At 43.2% G+C, this 14,719-nt stretch overlaps 2 protein-coding genes across 2 annotated transcripts; one reads left to right on the top strand and one right to left on the bottom strand.

Moving 5' to 3' along the window:
• LOC109834223 (protein SYM1-like) lies at positions 7–4,663 on the top strand. The gene is made up of 7 exons (XM_020402202.1): positions 7–111; positions 2,099–2,239; positions 2,346–2,459; positions 2,561–2,734; positions 3,367–3,482; positions 3,609–3,678; positions 3,800–4,663. Exons 1-7 carry the CDS (start codon positions 19–21, stop codon positions 3,803–3,805), a joined length of 714 nt encoding a protein of 237 aa, XP_020257791.1. The 5' UTR covers positions 7–18; the 3' UTR covers positions 3,806–4,663.
• LOC109834224 lies at positions 5,649–6,482 on the bottom strand. Its single transcript, XM_020402203.1, has one exon. The coding sequence runs from the start codon at positions 6,414–6,416 to the stop codon at positions 6,015–6,017; it is 402 nt and encodes a 133-aa protein (XP_020257792.1). The 5' UTR covers positions 6,417–6,482; the 3' UTR covers positions 5,649–6,014.

The following is a 14,719-nucleotide window of genomic DNA, read 5'->3' as shown; positions in this document are numbered from 1 at the left end:
GGAGAGGATTTGGATAAGATGGTGCACCGGGCGATCAACGCGGCCATAGTGCTTGCTGCCGGTACCTTTGCCATCACCAAGTTGCTCACCGTCGACAGAGACTACTGGCATGTGGGTATTCCTATTCTTCTCTTTAATTTGGATTGCTGCGAACAAGTATTCATCTTGTCTACGAATCTGTAGACTTTCATCTGGGAATGGATTGTCTTCTGGCCTAATGAATCTTTTAGTAATGGTAAAGGGAGTTTCGTCTGCAAAACTGTTTAATTGACTCGCTGATGGAGTTCTCATGAGAACAGAATCGGGTAACATGCCTTTCGTGTCTGAAGTTTGCAGGGTTATCTGTCAGCGAACGACAAAATTAAGTCCCCTGCTTCCCTTTTGATGAAGAACTCAATTCAAATTGGTTAGGGGTACAGGCCGGAAGAGGGCTAAACTCAAGATGGATATATTGGCACAGTAAATAGTAAATTAAATTCATCAACGTCTTAATAGGTTAAAAAAAACCGATAACTTAGAAATTCACAATTTTTCGTTTGATTATATGCGCATGCTCTCTCATGTCAGGGACAAACATTATTTCATGCATTGTTTTATCCATGGAACACCCTTATCCTGAATTCTAAGGTTTTGTCATATTTGCTGTTCGAGAGACGAGAGAACCTGCGCCAGTAATGGACTTGAGAGGCATTGAACTTGGCAGTTCAAAGTTACCTAGACAGTTCGGGTACAGATAAGTAAAGGGGCGTGTTGTACGCACATAGGTAGCGTCATTGTTCAGTCATGATTGTCCTTGCTACATGTGGCAGATCCTTTACTATGCTCTAATATTGAATTTAAAATGATGAACTTTGACTTCAGTCATCAATATTTGGATCAATTTGAGGGGGTTTGGAAGGAAGGAGGGAGGGGGAGCGAGAGGGAATTACTTGCCAGCAGCCACAATCAGATCATCTGTGTTCTCCGTGTCACTCCAAGTTTTCTCTTCCTCATTATCAAACATTCAGACCCTTCTCTCCTGTTGGACAAGTTCTCTATGAATTGTTTTGTTCATTAGAAAAAAATGATCATGGAAGTTTGACACAATTTAACAATTTCAACAACTTGAAGATCCATCTTCCTAGAATAATATTTGGTTTTCCCCATCTATTTCATCACTTAGAACCATCGTTTAATGAGTCTGCTTAAACATGGCATCCTGATATATTTATTTGAACATAACACACATATTGGAGGGCTTTGCTTATCACCCATTGTCATAATTATGACCGCAATCTAATTTTCTTCTCATGATACTTTGGTCACTGTGTAGCACAGTTGTAACTAAGAAGTGCATGAGCAACTTGTAACGAGCAACTTGTAATGTTTTATAGAACGATTGTTCAAATTGCATGAGCAACTTGGTAATGTTTCTTTATTCATTAGGATAATTCTCATTTTAAACACTTTTACAAATTGAATATGTTTAACTATAGGGGTCTTAAAGCTGAGGAGCTTTACAACAGAGGCTACCAATATTTTCTCAGTGATTTATCTGGTGTCAACCATCTAGAGTTATTGCTCATGCTCAATTCCTAGAAGAGGAATCTATGAGCAAGAAGCAGCTTTGTGATTGAATATCAAACACCAGTCAGCGATTAGGTAGAACAGCTTATGACCAATTCAAGCTCAGTCTTGCAAATAAAACTTTAGGTCAGTAAAATGTGATAGTAAGATGATACAATTGTTACAGAGAACTGAATCCACCAAAGCCAGAGACATCACTTTGATCGCATTCCTCCTTTGAGGTTACTAGACTGAATCACATGCCATCAGGACATCACTTGAATAGCAACGAATTTGTTATAACGTAGAATTTGAAGGTTTATGAATGGTCTGAATTTTTATCGCGTAGGTATTTGAATGCCAAACTATCCCCATTCACTGTTTTGAATTTCATCTTTCAGTACCAAGTCCATTGTCTATATTAATATTCACTTCTGCATGTTAACTTTTCGATGAAAATCGCTGCATAAGCTTCTTGCGTTCGGCAGTCATACTTGGTTCAGTATTAGGGTTGCAACCTTTCCCTTATAAGCTTATGCTTTAATATTTACAGGGTTGGACTCTCTATGAAATTCTTTGGTATGCGCCCCAGCATAACTGGAGTGCCTACGAGGAGGCTTTGAAAACAAATCCTGTCTTGGCCAAGATGATGATAAGCGGGGTTGTCTATTCTGTAGGAGATTGGATTGCACAGGTAAATTCCTCCTTGGCCTATGTGGATTAATTATGTCTTAATGCAACTTAATGCAGTTATACGAGAATCATGTTTATGTTGGTGTGTTAATGATATCTTAATGCAGTGCTATGAAGGCAAGCCACTGTTTGATTTTGACCGTACTCGCATGTTGAGATCTGGTCTTGTCGGATTTACTCTCCACGGTTCCCTTTCGCACTATTACTACTATTTCTGCGAGGTTGATGGCTTTGCAACTAATTTTTCATTTTATATAGTATTTTTTTGCTTGATTTCTGCGAATTGTTTACTAGATGGTATCTGATCACTTCTTCTTTCCAGGCTCTTTTTCCTTACAATGATTGGTGGGTAATTCCTGCTAAGGTGTTGTTCGATCAAACAGTTTGGGCAGCAATATGGAACAGCATTTATTATGTGTTCTTGGGTTTCTTGCGTTTTGAATCTCCAGTCAGCATTTTCAGTGAACTGAAAGCTACCTTTTGGCCTATGCTAACAGTGAGCACTGCTTTTCCCTTTGTTGATGTTTCAACAAGGGCTTCTTTGTCATTCTTTTCAAGTTCAATTGTTGATAGACCCCTTGTATTATAGCCAAATTGCAGATAGAGCCCCTGTACTTCTATTGTTGCATGTAGACCTCCCTGGATTCTCAACTCTGTTAGTTTCACAATAAGAGTAGGCTTCTGGAACATATGACTCCTTAAACTCATTTACTTACTATGAAAATTTCTTTATGATCATTACATGTTACTGACTTAAATGGGAAAACTAAAAGGAGTTGAGAATTCTGTTGGCAACAATTGAAGTACCTTAGGGTCTATCCACAATTTGGCGATAGTATGGGAGGACTATCCTCAGTAGCCTTTCTGTTCGGATAATTTTTCTTGCTGAACACACCAGAGTGAGAGGTGCATGCCTCACCCAAGAATTCAGCTTTGTTCATGTTTTGAGGTAGTCATTGTCAATAGTATGGTGTACTGGCCTTGCTCCTTTCTCTTATCACAACCATGCACTGAAAGTCTCTTGTAATACAGAGGAAAAATATTATGGTTGATTTTTTTATCAGATGCAAACTTATATGGAATGTTAGCATATTGGTATTGACTGTTTTTTTCCTTTCGGTTTAACAGGCTGGATGGAAGCTTTGGCCTTTTGCGCATTTAATTACCTATGGTGTTATCCCAATTGAGCAGAGACTTCTTTGGGTCGACTGCGTGGAGCTGATTTGGGTTACCATTCTATCAACGTAAGCCATCCTTATTTTTCTCTTCGGTCGACTGAATCTGGAGTTTCAGTGCAACTAATTATAATGTGAGTTCTTAAGCATGGATGTTGGTTTCTAAAATTTATGCTCTTTGCCCCCCAATTTCAGATATTCAAATGAGAAATCTGAAGCAAGACATTTGGAGTCAGCACCTGAGTCGAACACAAGACCTCCTGAGGTAATGCAGCAATTGGTTTTTGTTAAAACATTGTTTGGGCACAATCCGTGGTGTTAATAATTGCTTATCTCTAATATTATGTTACTTTAACTAATTAGTTATTCTTTTTATATATTTCCAGGAGTAAACAAAGCAGATCTGCAAATGCCAACAAACCTTTGTTGGTGGGATGCTTCCATATCAATAGGTGACAAAGTAATTGTATATGGATGCCGTATAGTCTGTATATTATAAGGAACTCGAAAAAAAGGAAAAAAATTCGCCATCTGTAAGCAGATAGAATATGGTGGACACAATTGCAAGAGGAATTAGTACACCTGTATTAACCATGTTTGGCTTGTTGTTAACAGTCTAACAAGTCAATGCATGTACAAATGAGGTATGTACTTTTTCTATTTGTTCAAATGTTATTAATGTATAAACCTTGAAGGAGGAGGGATCTGCAACTTAAGTCAAGTGTTTCTCATAGAAACCACCTTGAAAATAGATGGGAAATATGAAAACCACCTTTAAAGTTCAATGAATACAGAAACCACCTTAATAAGGGGCTTCAATAGCAATCAACCACCTTTAAAGGGGCTTGGGGTGGCAATTCATAAAAAATAGGTCACAGCGATTGATTGCTATTGGAACTCTCTTTAAAGGTGGCTTCTTTGTGATTGAACTTTATGGTGGATTCCGTATTGTCACCGCATTAAGGTGGTTTTTTCTGTGAGAAAAGCTAAATTAATCAGGAAGAAACTAGAATCGCCAAAATTTCAATGCGATGATGATCGGGCCCGACCACCATGAATGATTCACACTCCATGTTAATCTTCCACTTGCAAACGGCATGAAAGGCCCTCAAATTATGGCACCCTGATTATAGTATACTTAAATGTCTGAATTAATTGTGACGTGTAAATCTTCAATTTTGTATGTCTGTAGACGGCCCTAAAGAATTCATGTACTACAGAACAAGCAATACATTTTGATTCTTAGATAATCTTCTCTTTTCCACCCATCCCTTCTTTTTTTTCAAGTTTCTGTTTTTTTCGTTTTTGTTTTTTGTTTTTTTGTTTTGAGCTCAAGCGAGTTCATCTGAAGTATGAAGAGTGGATATCCCAACAATACATTCTTTTAATATTATTCCATCATGTTAGCGTGAAAATAAAATCATTCTTGGCATTTGAACACCTTACCTAGTGAGGTTATACTATACATTCGGGTGCTTTAGTGAGAAGTAAATGAAGAATGAGCATGAAGCAGTTAGAAACTTGCTTTAATCAGGAGGTCAACAATATGGTTGAGGAGTTGGTAGGATGTCATTTTCACCTTGGGGAGTCCTTGCATAAAGAACAACCAATACAATTTGGATCTAGCCCCGTTCTAATGTTGATAAATGACAGGTCTGGAGCACATTTTAAACTAGTTTAAAGCATTTCACACTGATGCTTTGTAGTATTGCGCTTTGAAACTTATTATTTTTGTTGTTTGATTTTGGTAGCCGTGAGTGGAATTTTTTGGACTTTTTATCCTCAAATAAAACGGAAAATTATCCTTGTTCAAAGAGACCCCTTAGTGTAATTAAAAAAAAAGCGCCTAATATCTGTCAAAAGCAAATTACAGGGATAATAGGTTATGAAACGCTATACTGTGGGGGGGGGGTGGTCTATGTGCAATTAATCCTTTTTTTTGGCATGTCTTTTAGTTTAGGAAATTCCATAATGCAACCTTTTGTGTTTAAACATATTAAGCTCTCTCTGCACCATCTTCATCACAAGCAGGATAATGCATCTGAGATGTAGGAGGTGAGGGTCCTCAAATTCGAACATACTGAGCTTGCTTACACAGAGAGGAGACTAAAAAGGATTAGATAGCCGAGTTAATTGTGTCTCATAAAGTTATCTTGAGGATTTCTTCACAATAATCCGGAGTAAAGTTTGAGCTGCTGCGGTCGGATAAAGTAAAAGATGCATGAATACGAGTAGTGAGAAAAAGCAACATAGTAATTATCCACATAAATTTCTCATGCGATAACAATTCATTGAAACTAGTTACAAAATACATAAACACACTTCCATTTGACTTCATGTACGAGAATGTAGCTGACTGACACCGTGACAAATTCCAGAAGATAACCAGGAACCAACTCGTGGTTCCTTCGGCCGAACTGAGCTGAGCGTATACCAATCCCTTAGGTCGTTGAGAGAGAGCAACACCACCCAACATTATTATTGTTGATAATATTATTATTTTGTTTTTGTTGAAAGTAAGCAGACTAGCTAGATGATGATAATAACATACATCACAATATAACTAAAAAAGTTTTGAGTGTTGCAGTGCTTAATTCAATTTCAAGGATTAGGGGATGAACCACGGAAAGGATTAGGAACTTCATAACCCGGGTTAGGAACAAAAGTGTCATCGTTACCAGGAAGGTACCGAGGACGGGCAGCAGCAGGGGCACTGTGATCCAAATCACCAATGCTGCCACTGCCGAAGCCTGCACGAGTAAGAGCACCGGTACCACCACCACCATTCCCAGTCCCAATCGAAGGTAAACCTCCGATACGAACACCTCCTCCTCCGATACGAACAGCTCCTCCGAGAAGGTTAATTCCGTCCCGTCCCTCACACTCTGTTTCCTTCTTGTCGTTGGACGCAGGGACTGGGCGCCCTCCGACTGTTGACTGAACGAACAGTGATAGCAGTACCAGCAGACAGAGGGAGAGTTTGACGAGAGAAGAGTGTGCCATTGGTAGAGATGGGAATTGCAAATAAATGGAAAGATAGATTTGCTTGTGATGCTTGTGTGGAGCTGAGGGGGAGGTGCTTATGTATGCAGATGATACGGGTGATCAATTTATGAGGTAGATGGGAGAGAATGAGCGGCGAGTTATTATGAGATTAATTTCCATCGCTAGATCATCAACTAACTATATACATGGTAAGTGGCCTCAACTTGAGCTATATTATATTTACACTAACCATGCAATTATTTTGGTCAAGAGCTAAGGCGTTGAGTTAACAAGATATCTACCTAATCCGTTCTTATTCTATAGGGTCAATTGTGAATAGACCCCTATAGCATCACCCAATTACGAATAGACCAATTGTGGTTATATTGCGTTGAATGGACCCTTTGTAGCAAGGTTGTGAATAGCGGATAGCATCGCGTAGCGGTGTGGCACAACTAAGACTATTTGGGGCCTATAACGGCAATATAGTAACGAAAAGCGCAAAGTCAAATAGCGGTCTAGCTTGCTCGAGATATTAGCTTGAGCTCGATGCAAATGCTATAGACAGTGGAGGGCTGAAGCTTGAGGAGCTGACTTGGGCTGCCGGAGCTTACCGTGGTGAAGGGCTGATTTGGCAGTGGAGGGCTGAAACTCGAGGGTTGCGGCTGCCGGAGCTTACCGTGGTGAAGGGCTGATTTGGCAGTGGAGGGCTGAAACTCGAGGGTTGCTAAAGTTTCATCGAGAGGTGAAGACAAGAGGAGAAGGTTAGAGGGGATCTGAGAGGAGGTGGTCGAATGAGCTTCGATAGCTGAGGAGTTGGTGGAGACGAGAATTTAAAGCAGGAGGAGGAGGCAGAGTAGGTGAGAGTCCGAGGTGCTAAAAACAAGAGGCGGAGGAAATGGTGGAGGGAGGAGTCGAAACTCGTGGAGTGAAGTGGTGGAGCTCGAGAGGTTAGTGTTAGAAGTGGAGAGCAGAAGGGAGGTGAGATTGAGAGGTTAGGGTTAGAGTTATAAGCGTGTAGTGTTAGGGTTTTAGTTAAATGGAGTGGGTTAAGATAGTGTGTGTTATGATATTCCCATTCGTCAAAATACAACTCACCAAACAACGGGCGGGTGTATTTCCGCAAGCAAGGCCCCAACTGGCTTGGTGGCCCAAGCCCAGCGGAGGTCCAAACTTGGCCGACTCGTCAAGTCAATACTCTTCATGACGACTCAAGAGTCGGGACCAGTCGACCCTCTTGTCGAAGTCGACTTGCCTGGGGCCCACTCGACCTTTTTATTCAATATCCTACGAGGGCGACTCGATAGGATTTACTTCTCGGTGAAACTAGAGGATAATATCTGCCTCGTGCTTCTCCTGGCCATGTGTCAACACTGCGGTCAACACTGGACAAGTCCCATCATGACCCTAGCCCCGATAGTCTTCATGACTCGTCATATCACATGGGCTCTACCACGCTGCCGATCACACTCCATTCGATGCTGAGACAATCTCTCCAATGCTGAAGTGATCCTTCCCACAACCACCTACCGACAACTGTAAAGTGGGTTTTAACACAGCCACCAGCCCATACTCCCTTTCTCTTCTCATTTAATACTGAGAAGATCCTCACTTCTCCGTACTCGGCCAAAGTGTCCAATCTACCCTTCTCCCACAATATATATACATGTACTATTCGCCTTTTTTTTAGGGGGGGGGGGCTATTCCAAAAAAAAAGAGAAGGAGAACTTTTAAGTTCTGCTTCTTCTTCCACTCAAGTTTATGGTCTAACTTGATCGTTGGAGGTATAACGGGGGAACTGATCCCCGCTCTCTCACGAGTTCTTACATGTGCATATTTCTCATCTCTCTAATTCAAGAAACAGACATAAAGTCGGAGAAGGAGGCGGTCTCTTCATCAATCTCTTTTACCTCATCGAGATTATCCTACCCTGGATACATACTGACTGTGTGATCACTAGAACATCAACAGTTTGGCACCCACCATAGGGTTTCCTCTCTTTTTCGAGAAGATATGTCAAGTTCTGAACAAGGGTCTAATCAGTCTCATCCTGTAGCTCGACCCCGAAGTTGTGTCACTCAATCTAAGCAGAAAATGGTTTTGGCTGAGAGGAATCGACATAATCATGCCCCTCTACAGCTTTAGCAACCATTTTGGGAGTATTTACCAGCTAGTCATCTATAGGATGGACGAGCTCCCATACCCTCAAAAGACTCTCGAAAGATGAGCATCATGTCGTCTTTTTAGAGAGGTCTTCTTTGGTTGTCTTTCTAGAAAGAACAACTCCGGCTTCTTGAATATATTTCTCAGAAAGAATTCCATCACCAAAGTTGCCTAGTATCTTTTGGCCGTACCACACGACCCACAAGAACTCAACTGGAGAGACTCCATTCAAGCTAGCATATGGTGCCGAGGCAATCACTCCCGTCGAAGTAGGCATGCCGACCATTCGACTATAACACTTCGACGAAAGCATGAACTCAGAAGGACTTCGGATCGGCCTCGACCTCCATGACGAGATCTGAGAGAAAGCGCTTCAGGCTCAAGTCACCAATCAGCAGCGAATCGTCCGCTACTATAACAACAAAATCTGACCAAGGAGATACAATGCTGGCGATCTTGTCCTCCGCAAAACCGCTTTCGACAAAGACCCTCAACGAGGAAAGCCAGCTCCTAACTGGGAAGGTCCTTACACAGTCCTAAAAGAGCTACGAGCCGACACCTATCGACTAAGGGCCCCAGACGGGAGAGTTTTACAACATCCTTGAAATATCAAGCATTTGAGGTGATATTTTCTATAACTGTAAATTTTGTTTAGCCTTAATAAAATTGTTATTGAAACTGACTCGAATCCTGTCTCGCACTCTCGTAGTGCTCAGTCTATGCAGGGATCCTAAGCCCTTAGTGCTTCTTCTCAAGGTAAACCCAAGACACTTTCACCATATGGTCAACTCCTACAGTCGCCTCTCGGCCATCATGGCTACACTGAAGACCTAGGCGTCTACGTAAGACCTAGGCACCCAACCTCAGGGTTGTCATACTACCTAGTTACCCCCGGGGTGGCCCTCTGTCGGGCGAAAGATCTAGTCGACTTCAACAAGTCCTAGGAACAGCCTCCGGGTTATTAAAGACATAGTCAACTTCAGTAAGTTCTAGGCATCCAACATCGGTTGGATATTAAGCCCTTGGTGCCTTTTCAGGAATAAACCCAAGACACTAACCATATGATCGACTTCCACAGTCGCCTCTCGACCATTATGGAGATCCTGAAGACCCAGGCGTCTACGTAAGACGTGGGCACCTAAACTCAGGGTTGCCATTTAATCATTTTCCACTCAGGAGGGCGCTTTGTAGGACGAACGACCTAGTCGACTTCAGCAAGTCCTAGGCACAGCCTCAGGGTTGTTAAAGACCTAGTTAACTTCAGTAAGTTCTAGGCATCCAACCTAGGTTGGATATTAAGCCATTGGTACCTTTTCAGGAATAAACCCAAGACACTAACCATATGGTCGACTTCCACAGTCGCCTCTCGACCATTATGGGGATACTGAAGATCCAAGCGTCTACGTAAGACCTGGGCACGTAACCTCAGGATTGCCATTTTACCTAATTGCTATCAAGGCAGATCCCCGTAGGGCGAAAGACCTAGTCGACTTCAGTAAGTCCTAGACATTCGACCTCTCAATTGAATTAAAAGTCCTTGGTACCTTTCTAAGAATAAACCCAAGGCACTCACTATATGGTTGACTCTCACAGTCGCCTCTCGACCATCATGGCTATATTGAAGACCTGGGCGTCTACGTAAGTCGTAGGAACTCAACCTCAGGGTTGTCATTCTATCAAACAGACCTTGGTGTTGTTCTAAAAACAAACCCAAGGTTGGAGCCTAAGTGTTTGAATTTCCTCGACAACACGATTTTGGCGATACTATTTGCCAAACCTTTGTCGGCTGAAGATCCAAACACAGCCAGCAGAAAGTAATAAATGAAGTCTCGATCCCTCTACATTTAAGTCGACATGATATGACAGGCTCATCACAATCAATACTTGGTTCTCTCAATCAGAACAAAGCTCCAAATTAGCAAAGCAAAGGAGTAAATAACAGCAGACTCAAAAATGAGAATAAAGTCGATTTCTATTCCAAAGTGCAAACTTCATTACAAACTTTTTACAATATCCATGCCAAAGTACTTACAAAGCATGTCAATATACACACACAGAGAGAGAGAGAGAGAGAGGGAGGGAGGGAGGGAGGGAGGGAGAGAGAGAGAGGACGCTGCGAGACCGAGAGAAACGAGTAAGCGAGGAGGACGAGATCGCAGAGACGACGAGAGAGTACAAACACAAGCCTAAGCCCTAGCACTTCTTAGACCAGATTCGCGGAGTAGGAATTGCGAGGCCTCTCCGCAAACGACAACGGACTCTGCAGGGAGCCTCAGCGGCACAACTGAAGGAAGCGGAGCAATTCTCTTCTGAATCGTCCATTGGCCTCGTCATTCACCCCTAACGTCCAGCGGCTAGCCATCCATCCCCACTCACTTCGTCCATCGATTCTCCTCCAAGAGATCAAGACAGCAAGAGACATGAGGGGGATAACGGCGATCGAGGGAGGGAATAGAGCTAGAGGGGAGCAGCGAAGTGAGATAGTCGATGCCGACCTTGCAAGCCAATGCTACCTCAGTTTTGTCTAGAAGGCCATGATACCACTCGTCGACAACCTCCTTCCTATGCTGTGCCGAGTCCAGATGAGCAAGCCGACCCTCCAAGTCCTTGACAATTGTTGTGCACGTCGGAGGAGTCGACCGCTCCTTAAGATCTCGCCTTAGCTGTTTGACTTGCAAACGGCTCGATTTAGCATCCTCCTCGGCCGATGTCTTTAGGCGCCTCTCGGACTCGACCTCCCCAGCCAAAGAGGTTAGTCGACCATCCCACTCAGAAATCCCTTGCTGCAGATGGGCAACCTCTCCCTTCAATTGGGCCACCTCCCCCTGGAGATCATCAACAGAACCCAAGTGCTTGAAAACTTGGATTCTGTAGCCCTTCAAAAGCCTCTCCTTTTCGTCCAGCTCCCACCGCCAGACGTCCTCCCTGCCTCTCAATTCGGCCTCTAAGGCAACAATCCTCTTCTCTGCCTCTTCCTTGGCCGACTCCTTTTGGGCCAGCTCAGCGTGCCACCTCTGTGCCGCCTCATACATGTGCCTCATCCGGTCGAACAACTCCTGCTCCAGTAAAGCCCTTCGAACCAAATAGGCCTTGAGGGCCAAATGCACGCCGACGCTTAGTATCTCCCTTAAGAGCTTGTCCTTCGGGAGGGTAAATTAGGACACAACGTCGATTAAGGCAATTAAGGATTGCATGACCGAGGGTTCCTCCGAGACAAACCTGTTGCCTATGGGAACTTCTTCCATATGCGAGACGGGGGTTAACGGATCTCCCATCAACATGGCCCTCGCCCTCTCCCAGGACCGGTGAGTAAGCTCATCGAACCCATGGCAGAATGGCCAGAACTTACTTCGCACATCCGCCATCTCATCTGACTCGGGCCCTTCCGGAGGCGCTGTTTGCTCGTCAACACCTCCGGACGTCTCGACAGGCTCCTTGCTAGGCCTACGGAACTGTACGGTCGCAAAACTCGACCTGATTGTCCCCTGAACAGGGGCCCTTGTAACTGCCTCTTCGACAGATGGGGCCACCCCCTCTGTTGCAAGAGGGTAAGAGTCACCCACTGTGTCTATCTCATTCAATCGATAAGCTTGGACAGACCTCTGCCACCTCTCGACCGGTTGTGACGCTTCAGCTAACCGCTTTATCTCATCCGGGTTGACCTCTGGCCCACTGGATCCTTGATCCTTATTGGCCTTCACCTTCTTCGGCTTCTGTTCCGCCAGTAGGACGGTGACTTCAACAACCTCAACCTCAAGTTGGCCACCTCTTCGGGATCGAGATCCCCTCTCAACCTTTTATGAGGCTGAGAAGCTGAGATTGATTCCTTCCTCGAATTTCTCTTAATGCTTTTTTCGAGGGGGAGAGCTAGCAGACTTGCCCTTACTTGGTCGACCGAGGAGGACAAAATCATGGACACGCTCGCCGGCCGGAGAGATGCCGTCTCGAAAAGATTTCTCCTCTCCTAGGATCCGGCGTAGGAGCGAATCTTTGTCAGTTGCCGCCTTTCCTCATCATTAAGAGGACACGACCTTAGCACATTCTTAGCTACTTCGGGCCAATTGGTACAAGCAAGAACGTCATTAGCCCTAAAGACCACGCAAAGTGCTCCTTTCAATCCCTTTCAATCCCTGTTGGACTTTGGAGCATCTGACACAAGCTTAATATTTCCATGGTAGTGGAAAAAGTAGTGCATGTCCTCTTTCTTTGATTCAACGCTGACCAAATGTCCTAGCAACCGTGTGGTTGGAGAGACTCTAACCCAGTGGCAAATGAAGATAAAGCCCACCAGAACCCCAATGACACGAGGGGTAAATTGAGAGGGGGAACCCCCAGTGCGATGCAGACGTCCCTAATAAAGGGATGAAGTGACAGCCGTAGACCATGCTCAAGATGAGCTTGGTAAAGTGGTGTGCGGTCCCTGCCACGGTGATATACAAGTTCGCTCATACTCAGGGTCCCCAGTGTAAGAGCCCTCGGAATGTCATAAAGATCAAAATATGGCTCAAGCATCCTCGTCAAGACCCATGAGCGGATGTGCCGGAGAAGAGCAATCCTCTCCTCATTGCGGCCTGCGGTGGAAGCTGGGGAAGCCATTGAAGAATTTGGTTTGTAAAGTAAACTTGCGGAAATTTAGAGAAGCGCCAGAGATTTTTTGGGTAAGAACTCGTAGAGAATCCTTTTTCACTCCCAACGGGCTATTTATAGTATCCCGAAGGGGCACTGGGATTAATCAGAACAGTTGTCTCGTTTCAAAATAAACGAACGAGATTCACCATGAAATCTCAAACGGTTAGCTCGAAACTCGAAGCGATGTTCCTATTTACTCTACACCTCTTCGTTCGAAAATTGAAACAACACCATTACTCTGACAACTGGCAGCATCGTTACGTCATCCTCAGCAGTGATGTTTCGCTAGCCCAATAAAGGCCTCTGGAAGCTCGCTAATCAATGTCTATTAAGCAAAGTCTACCGGGCCCTAATCAACCCGCCACAGCCGACAACTTGACTTTAAGGACATCTCTCAGACAACTCGTCCAAGTTGCTCAGATGCTAAGTAGCAAGAGCAGTTGATCATATTGGCCTATGACTTAGAAAAAAATTAATCCTTCGAAATCTAACTTACTCATGTTCGAGACGTCTCCTCTTTATAGAGGATGAGTCCTCTCGGGTTAATGATTAAATCTACCAGTACACATTGAAACTAAGTGAAAGTACCCTAGAGCAGGGATGAATAGGGCAATTGCTAATCTAATCCGATATTAATGTCAAAATGAAACTTATAATGCAATATCCTAGCAATGAGGTATACAATGAGATATGCAAGGATATATAATGAGACAATAGGCGAATAAACTATGAGACAATATCCTTACAAGGAGATGTATAATAAATTATATGCAAATATATACAAGGTGTGCAATATGACAATAGACGAAAAACAATGAGCACATGATATAAGAGAAATATACGCTAATGTCAAACATAAACACAAACAAATGATCACAGAGTTCGGTCACCCTCGACCTACGTCTCCGCTCCCCACCCTCGAAGAGATACTCCACTATCAACACAAAAAGCTACACAATCAGTTTTCTACGCTCACCAATAAACATTTATAAATCACACTATTGTCAATACACAGTACACTCCTCTGAGTGTTGGCCTAGCCCATGTCACCTTCCTCAAGTGCTCGGAATTACAACCTCTCCCTAGGATTTACAACCAACGCCACTTCTCTTGGAATTGACCCCGTCTCTCACCAACCACTTTTCTAAGTGTCCTTGTGTATTACAACGTGATCTCAACAATGATATGCTCTAATAAATGTTTGTTCTCTAACAATGATGAGAACTAAGTTAAGCTCACACTCAATGAATCACTCACCACAATCCAAATTACTATATGTGAAAATACTTAAGCTCAAGGGGTTTGTGTGTGTGTGTGTGTAAGCAATGAGTATAATAAAATAACTCAAATCAATCTAGCATAAATATGAGAATCAAAATAATAGGTAGCTAGAAAATGAGTTTAGAAAAACTTCTCTAAAACAAGAGAGGTAGAGATTGAAGTTGAATGCTCAAAACCAAAATTGATCTCCTCTTCTTGTAAACTCTTTTTGCACAAACAAACACTCTTGATTTTTCTTTAAAAACACT

Source organism: Asparagus officinalis, chromosome 3 (genome assembly GCF_001876935.1).
Source record: "Asparagus officinalis chromosome 3, Aspof.V1, whole genome shotgun sequence".
Lineage (NCBI taxonomy): Eukaryota > Viridiplantae > Streptophyta > Magnoliopsida > Asparagales > Asparagaceae > Asparagus > Asparagus officinalis.
The sequence above is the reverse complement of the archived record's forward strand: the minus strand, read 5'-3'. Positions and strand labels throughout refer to the sequence as shown.

What these genes read in the sequence shown, in the direction of transcription:
- LOC109834224 (XM_020402203.1), bottom strand. Translation starts at nt 6,416, where the DNA reads ATGGCACACTCTTCTCTCGTCAAACTCTCCCTCTGTCTGCTGGTACTG.
- LOC109834223 (XM_020402202.1), top strand. Translation starts at nt 19, where the DNA reads ATGGTGCACCGGGCGATCAACGCGGCCATAGTGCTTGCTGCCGGTACC. An exon ending in TCGACAGAGACTACTGGCAT is followed by an intron (nt 112 to 2,098) that starts GTGGGTATTCCT and finishes TAATATTTACAG; the next exon opens with GGTTGGACTCTCTATGAAAT. An exon ending in TGGGTTACCATTCTATCAAC is followed by an intron (nt 3,483 to 3,608) that starts GTAAGCCATCCT and finishes CCCCAATTTCAG; the next exon opens with ATATTCAAATGAGAAATCTG.